This window comes from Cavia porcellus, unplaced genomic scaffold (assembly GCF_034190915.1).
Source record: "Cavia porcellus strain 051 isolate PalLab524CR breed Dunkin Hartley unplaced genomic scaffold, mCavPor4.1 scaffold_7, whole genome shotgun sequence".
Taxonomy (NCBI): Eukaryota; Metazoa; Chordata; class Mammalia; order Rodentia; family Caviidae; genus Cavia; species Cavia porcellus.
In genome coordinates, this window is record NW_026947490.1 from 46,136,544 (window position 1) to 46,145,484 (window position 8,941).

Consider the following 8,941-nt stretch of genomic DNA (forward strand, 5'->3'; position numbering starts at 1 on the left):
TGCTTTATTACTTATATCTTCTATGAGCTTGCTTTATTGATTTGCTTTGTTATCTTCCTCTGTTATCACCTCATAAAATTTAGGTGTGTGTCGGACTGGGGAATTAGCTGGGTGGTATAAGTGCTTGCCTGGCACATGCAAGGTCATGAGTTTAATCCCCGGTACCAAAAAAAAAAAAAAAAAAAAAAAAAAAAATTCAGGTGTGTGGCTTTACATTCCTCTTTTATGTGGTTACATCTAATTTCTTTGTCTGATTTTTAAAAACTGAAATCGGCCCCAATATTTACATCCCAATGAGCAAAGCTAGAGGAAAAACAAAAGAATACACAGCACAGATTTTTCTCTTCTTTTATAAAATGTGATAAAAAATATGCATGAAGTGTCAAATATTAAATGGAATGTTGCACCAAATATGGGAAAGAAACCAAATTTGAGAACAAATTGAAATAAAAACAAATCTGACAGGACATGGATATGTATGGTTTTAAAATAAAGTGTGAACAAAAATGACAGCTCTTAATAAAATTTTTAAGACACCATTTCTACTTTCTTTACTAACATCTTCATGAGCTATAATTCCAGCAATTATTTCAAAGATAGTTTGCATGAAGCTCTCTCTAGATACTTTTTTTTTTTGTTTTCTGTTTTGTAAACTTTTCCACAGATTTGAAAATACAGTATAGCTAAGTACACATAAAATGATGGCAGAAACAGTGTCAGTGAAGAAAACAAAGGGAATTACTTGGTCTCTTTAAAGAGACAAGTGAAATACTAAGTGGGGCATATAACCATAAATTTTTGCTCACAGACTTTGTGACATGGTAATTTAGGTGAGTGTGTGTGTGTGTGTGTGTGTGTGTGTGTGTGTAAACAGAATTTTTTTCTTTTATTTTAAAAATGAAAAAAGAATAAAAATGATACAGAATTCCAAAACAAAATGTCAGACTCTCAAAAAAGATTTGATGTGTGAATGAACTAAGTTTAATACTATGTAGTAGCACAAAAACAGACTAATTTGTCAGCTTATACATGTTGAACTTCTTTGCTTTGTTTTCACTTGAAAGAGAATCACCCTGTCTTTTAAGACAAATTTCTTTCCTCTTATTAGAAAGATGCATGCCTCTTCTTATATGGTAGTATTGCTTCCTCAGTTATCCTAATTACTTGATTATGCATCGTCAAGTTTCACTTCTGTTTTGTCTTTCTGTGTCAGCTACGATTCACTAGAGGTGCAGAATGCATATGCATATATATATATATGTTTTTCTTAAAAAGTAGATTTATTATGGACATCTACAGAATCAGGAAGAATGGCTGTCTACACTCTGGAGAACTGAAAATGGAAGGTCCAGTGGAAGAGCATGTAACGTGGTCAGCATGTTTATTTTATTTTATTTAGTTTATCTTATTTTAATAAATTTTATTTATAAAACAGTACTTTTTTCCTACAGGCCCACTATGTCAGCTACATCTCTCATTTCTCCAAAGATCTGCTGTGCCTCTTTTCCCATAGGTCTATCTTTATATTGCACCAGGTTCTTTTATTTTCATTGGCTTATTCATGCTTACATGATTTTTGCATTGTTTTAAAATGATCTTTGACTCTAATGGACAAGCATCAGTATTTTATTCTTCACCTTCTGTATCTTGACACTCACTTTGACATGATCTACTCCTCGCTAACCAAAATGGGATTTGGGTGGAAATTTCATTGAAGCAATAGATTGATTTGTCAATGATTTGTGTATTTCTGCTACTGAGATCCTACATAGCACGTATATCAACTTAGTTAGATGTCTGTTGCCTTCCAAAAGTATTATAAAGCGCTACATGTAAGTGTGATATGTATTTTATAATAGAATTCATTTTGTTGATATTCCAGATGATATGTTTATATTAAAATTTCTATTGACCATATATATGCATAATTACAGTTGTAAAACATATTTATGGATATACATATATCTAATTGCTAGATATTCAACTAAAATTTATTTTTTTACATTTTTGAAGTTTCTATATAAAATTTCATATTTTCTTTTAGTAATACCAGGGATTAAACTCAAGGGTGCTCTACAACTGAGCTTTCTAAATCACAAATAAAGGTAAATGCAATGGAATAGTTTCTGTGCATTTATTTATAGAACTGTAATTTTCTCCTTTAGTCAGATCACAGAGTGAAAAATATTAATTAATCTTTAATGCTAATCAACTAGATATTTTGGATTTGAAAATATATTTTAATATACCATTGAGTTTATTTGTGATTTAGAGTTTTTTAGAATCTTTTGATTCAAAAATTCATCACAGTCTATGTAGAAGGCCTTATAACAGAAAAAAAATTACCTCTTGTATTGCATACCACATCAAGTGTTTATTTACTTATTTATGTTGTGTAACTGGGACTGTCTCTGAACTTTTTGGATTGATCCAGACCTAGAGTCTTTTCTTAATTCATATTTCAAGACAGGATATTATTCATTTACTAATTTGACCAAGCTGAGTTTGAGCTGTGAGTCTGCCTCAGTCTCTCTGAATGCTGAAATTATAAAACTGTACCAGCGTGTCTGGTTTACAAATCTAGTTTTAAAAATTGTGATAAAAGAAGTAACATAAAATTTACCATATTGACTTTTTTTCCCTTTTTTGGTGGTATTGGCAAACAAACCCAGGAAGTTTGAACTGATTTATAACCCCAGCTGTCTCTTAAATCATTAATTTCCCAGAAAAGGCTCAAACCTGTGATTGCTTCAGTCTCCCAAGTCCTGTGATTAGAAGTAGCTATTTACTACCATGTCTTGCTACCATGATAACAATTTTTAAACATACAATTTTTTAGAAGATCAAATGAGATGCATATTTTAAAACTTAAAATACATAATACATTTATTTTATATAATAATTTGTACTTTGCAGAGGGAATGAAAATCATATTGAAAAATGAAAACTAGAGATAGTGTTTACTGATGCATATTCAAAAAATTATGATCCAGTCTATAGTCTATTCTGAACTCCTCAGCTATTCTGGATGCCAGGAACCAACTTTTTGCTCCCATATCGTTTTGTAACTATAGAAAGGTTTTTGAGACCCTGCCTAGGGGAGTGTCTAATTATTAAAAAATAATTTTCCACTAATTTGTTCCTTAGAGGGGAGAATGAGATGAGTCATTTTTCTTAGGCATTGCATCATCTAAAAAGAACTTCCAGAAAAGACAAAATTTCCATTCTACATAATCCCTGAAGAGACTTCAGACATCTATATAATTAGTAATCAGCCAACTGAAAGGTATGGGTGACTCCAGAGACTCTGAGGAGTGATTTGATGGTCTCAGGCAGGGTGAGTGTGACAGAATGCTATTGACAGAGCAGTGACCTCTGCCTATACTGTGCCTGCCCACACTTACCTTATGTCCTTAACTCTTCAGAACCCAGATGTTGACCTATGGGATAAAACTCTATTTTTAGAATTTTGATGCATGAGAAAAAAAGCTAGAACAGTGAGGCCAGGTGTGTGGTACACACCTGCAATTGCAGCACTCTGGTAGGCTGAGGCAGGAGAGTCATGAGTTTGAGCTTAGCCTGGAAAACTTATCGACTTAACAATACCCAGGCTCAAAATAAAAAATAATAATAATAATAATTTAACAAAACTGCTGGGAATGTACTTCAGTTTAAATATACCCTCTGTTCAATCTCCTGTACCAAAAGAAAATCGAACAATGGGAGAGAAAAATCTAGATATTGTAAGAAAAAAATATAGTTTACTAACAGATAAAGATGCTAATATCCAACACTAAAATTCTACTAAAACTCAAAAAAAAAAATTATAAGCATCTATGGAGCCATGGGACAGGTTACTGTATTTCTTTTCATAACTAAAATCAAAATTGTATCTTTTCAATATACAAGCAATGTGTGGCTGAGCTCCTAGGGAGCTGATTATTATCTGTCATACTAGAATTTTTTTTTTATGTCCTTAGTGAGCTGCAGGAGCAATAATAACATTTATCGGCCTCAAAACAGTAGCAGTTTACAGCTTATAATCCAGGATCAGTCACCACTTAGAGTTAGGTGAATAAAAGTATGAATGAGGAATCGTTGAGCGATCTTAGGAGAAAAGCCTGCAGCTTACAGAAACATAGCAGTCACTTTTCTCAGCTGTTATGAACTTGTTAGCACTAGATTTTCTTGCCTGTTATTAATAGGCCTGTTGCCTATTATAATAGCCCTGTTATCTCTTCTCTATATACCCCATAATGACTGTTCATTGTGATCCCTGGGTCTCTCTTGCTTTAAATAGAGACAAGTTACCACTGTTTATTCCATTCCAATCTCTTCTTTGTATCTTAAGCCCTGAAGCACAGTGCCAAGAGCAGCTTATTTTCTAGCAAATTGATTTTCTTAATTGTTACTGTCTTAATTAACTATTTTACTGATGAGAAAAACAAACACCCACAAGTTAAAGGAGGAGAGATTTCACTAATTCACTGTAGACTGTAGAGTCTTCAGTCCATCCTCACTGGCTCCAGAGCAGGAGGATGAGCCAGATAGCACTGCAGAGGAGAAACAGGTCATCTCAGGAAAAGGTGAAAAACAAGCCAGGGATGACCACAGTTCTTTTTATCTCACATATTCTTCAAGCTTTTTGGGTGGGTTGCAGTGATACCCTTAATCCTAATGCCTTTGAACCTAGTATTGAATTATGACAATTTTAGCATCACACACTCTAGATCCAGTTGCTTCTTGAAAAGCACCTATGACAGAATGAGGCTTTGGAGAGACATCTAACACAAGTCATAACAGTCAGTGAATTTATTTGCATCTGTTTTGACTCCAGAGGAAATTACATCAAATCTCTTACCTTACCCTGAAGCCAGCCTCATCAACATAGAAATACTCAACAATAGAAAACAGAAAGAATGAAGGATGTGTTCTGATTTCTACTTACTCTGTGATATGAAAAACTGGAAGAGTACATCTGGGACAGATTTGGTTTCCTGGTTACTGCTTTGGATCCCGGTTGTTTATTTTTACAAGTTATTTCTTTTCTCTGGTTCTCAGTTTTTCTGTCTCAACTGCTATAGTAACAATGTAAGTGGAAATAAGGGAAGTAAAAATTTTAAGTATATAAAGTACTTAGAACCATCATCATTACAGAGGAAACATTCAATAATAGCATTTCATTTTTCTTGTATGATTTCTCTTAGGAAGTTTTCAGTCTACTTGGGAGAGATAGAGCCAATATGCTAACATTTGAAATGCAAGAAAAAGGATGTATTAATGTCATAAAGAAAGAAAACATAAGCACTATTACAGGACAAAGGAGAAAGTTGGTATTTCTAGCAGTGAAGATTAGTAGATTTCCATGACAATGGGGAGATTCGATAGACCTTAGCAGTTATGATTACAATATAGATCAAGAAAATAGAAAAAACAATGAGAAATGGCATCAGCAAAAATAAAAATGCAGGATACTGGTCTGGCCTGATTGAGCTATTGAATAAGTAGAATATTTGGCTCCAAAATTTGATTGGAACCACATTAGAGATGGCAATGATTACTAGGCTACAAGTTGTGATTTTTATTTTTAGTATTTTGAAAAGGAAAGATGCAACAAATATGGAGTGATCACTCACAGAGGGACTCTTTAGAAGTAAGGATACTAGTGAAAAGGATATAGAAATAGACGAAGTGAGAGGTAATGCACACTGCTTTCATGAATTCTAGGGAGGTTTATGAAAAGCTTTGTTGTCCTTTCTCTCCAAGCAGATTCTGGTCTGATTTCTGCTGCACTCTTCTTCAAAGACAGACGTCAATGTGATTTTTAAAAATTCATGTAAAGTAAAATTTTAAAAATTACCTCTTTTGGTTCTTAGATGTCACTTCCATAGATGGGATAAGACATGTGGGAGTGGCAGGTTTAGTTATATTCTTGTTCATAAATGATCACTACTCAGGTGCAAAGTGAGATTGGGGAAAATCTTTGAGCAACCATTAATCACTGGAATCGAAGGAAAGATACAGAGACAACAGAGAATGTGAGGAAGATTATGTCTTCATGTCGGGATACTTAACATCTGATAAGAAAGAGAAATGAACAACAGCAGAAAAAGGAAGGCTGAGTGATAAACAGTATTTTGCTTTAGGCTAAATATTAATGCTGATAAAAATGAAAAAAGCAACAGAGAAGAATTATTGGTGATCTCCTGAGAACACTTTTGTAAAAACATTTTTTTTTTCTGAAAACAGGTATTGAGAACATTTGAAAATAAAGGCTAAACAAAGAAGGACTGGGAATGAGGAGAAAGACTCTGAAATTAAAGTGACTGAACCTACAGAAAAGATTTCCAAAACTTAAATTTCTTTTATGGTTTGTATTTTCTTGACATCAGTTAAAGAGGATTATAAAAAGATAATTTAGAGACCTCACTGCGAATATTTCATATGTTTCTGTTGTGGAGCTATAACTTGTAAGATAATTGTACCTCTTGTTTAGGGCTCCATTATCAGTTTAAGTAACTGATCACAGAAAAGGAGTGAAGCAATCTTCAATGAGCAATTTACATCCCAACTCCAGGAATTCCTTATGAGTCTTCCTCCCTTCATAGATGACACAGCAGATGACAAGTGGGAAATCAGACAATGGTGAACCAGTTCGTTTTCACTGTGTTCCCAAATTTTCATGAAGGTGGCCTCTTTTTCTTTATTCCCTTACTTCTCATCTATGGATTTATCATAACTGGAAATCTAATAATATTCATTGTTGTCCAGCTGGATGTAATCCTGCATACCCCCATGTATTTCTTCATTAGCGTCCTCTCCTACCTGGAGACCTGGTACTCTACGACCACTATACCCAAGATGCTCTCCAATCTGGTCAGTAAAAATAAGACCATCTCCCTTACTGGATGCCTCATGCAGATGTACTTCTTCCACTCGCTGGGTATCACAGAAGGGTGTGTCCTGACAGCAATGGCTATTGACAGGTACATAGCTATCTGCCGTCCTCTCCGTTACCAAACCATCATGACTCCCCAACTCTGTGTCTGCCTGACAACTGGATCCTGCCTCTGTGGTTTCCTTCTTGTGCTCCCTGAGATTGCGTGGATCACCACACTGCCTTTTTGTCAATCCAACCAGATTAACCAGATCTTCTGTGACTTCACCCCTGTGCTGAGGTTGGCCTGTACAGATACATCCCTAGTGATCATCGTGGATGCCATTCATGGAGCGGAGATCCTAGCCTCCTTCCTGGTCATTGCCCTGTCCTACATTCGCATCATTGTGGTGATCCTGAGGATGCCCTCTGCTGAGGATTGTCATAAGGCCTTTTCCACTTGTGCTGCTCACCTTGCTGTGTTCTTGCTGTTTTTTGGCAGTGTGGCTGTCATGTATTTGCGATTCTCAGCCACTTACTCAGTGTTTTGGGACACAGCCATTGCAGTCACTTTTGTTATCCTTGTTCCCTTCCTCAACCCCATCATTTACAGCCTGAGAAACAAGGACATGAAGGATGCTATTGGAAGGCTTTTCTGCTATCAAAAGGTGCTGAGTGGGGCAGGGAGTTAGATCTGAATCCTCAGAACTCTGAGAGGCCTCCTAGAAGTCCAAAATCTCACCTTCTATGTCTTGTCCACAGTTATGCTCTTTTCTATTGCCCCAGTTTCTTTTCAATTATTGTTTGTAGGAACAATAAACTGCTTCTCCACCTCAGGAGTGGCAACTGCATAGTCTGTTTCCATCAGTACCCACCAGCATTGCTTGTGATGGCTGAACCCGTGTACATGGGCAGATCATCTTGCTTACAGCAAAATTTGTCCTATTCCTCGTCCTCTGCTACTGCCATGACCAGGGTTCATGGAGGTTCTTAATCTGATTTAAGGAACCTACCCCACTCTTCTCATTCATTAGGTTTCCTGACTCCCTTCTTCATCACTGAAAGAGAACTTCTAAGGTGCATCAGAAAAAGGGAGGGTGTCGTTAGATAGAAATTCAAATTTAAAAATAAACACTCAAAGAAATAAAATGTGGGTCCTCCAGAGAAAGAGAGAGGTGGTCTACAGTTTGCAGCTGAGAATATTTATGTATTTCTGACTGCAGACATCTGTGGAATATGTGAACCTACTGATTTCCTCATGAGTTTCAGGAAAAGTATAGCCCACCCACAGAAAAGAAAATGAAAGAATGTCCTACCCTGGAAAACAGTGATACATTTTAGGGAAAAGCCAGTTTTAAGGAAGAAAAGAGATAGTCTATTCACAAGTGAAAGAAATTCATTTGCTGGAATGGCTGAACATATGTACAGGTGAAAGGAAATGGATTATGCTTACATTCTGTAAGAAAAGAAAGAAAAATATTGAACCAGGTTTGTGTCTTGCAACTACTGTTTTTCTTTTTTTTAAAATTTTGTTTCCTAAAATTAAAAAAAAAATTAAATAAGATAGGTTTTTCTTGTCTCCTTTTTATCTATTTTTACTTCTCCTATCCAACTTCACTACCTGGAGTCCTGCTTCTCTCTTCCATGATTCCAGAGGGCAGTAAGAACAGAAAGCAGGACAGAAGAGATACTTCAGACATAATAGTTCTGGAAATTGCTACTGTTCATTTTCCCTGAGCTCCAGTCCAGCAATGAATTCCCCCTGTTGTTGCAGGCAGCTGAGTTAAGTAGAAATATTATAGGCAGTCAGACAGAGCTAGGCCCTTAAAGGAACCTGTGCAGAAGGCCAAACATCCCATAATTGTAGGGAAGACAGACACCTCGCTGTGGGCCACAGCTCAAGACAAAAGATACATCAAAAGGACCCACATATTTCCTAAGGATAAGCATCAGAAATTGATATTCTAAATTGGTCTCTGTCACCCCAAGGAAGCCAGGAGTCACCATGCCTACCCCCTTACAAGAAGAGTCACTGCTCTTGATGCATGCCTGCTTGTTATGTGA

General features: G+C 35.9%; 1 protein-coding gene across 1 annotated transcript; it reads left to right on the forward strand.

Moving 5' to 3' along the window:
• The first annotated feature begins 6,627 nt into the window (after positions 1 to 6,627).
• LOC100715397 (olfactory receptor 6K6) lies at positions 6,628 to 7,569 on the forward strand. The gene has a single exon (XM_003466655.5). The coding sequence runs from the start codon at positions 6,643 to 6,645 to the stop codon at positions 7,567 to 7,569; it is 927 nt and encodes a 308-aa protein (XP_003466703.3). The 5' UTR covers positions 6,628 to 6,642.
• Positions 7,570 to 8,941: the final 1,372 nt, after the last annotated feature.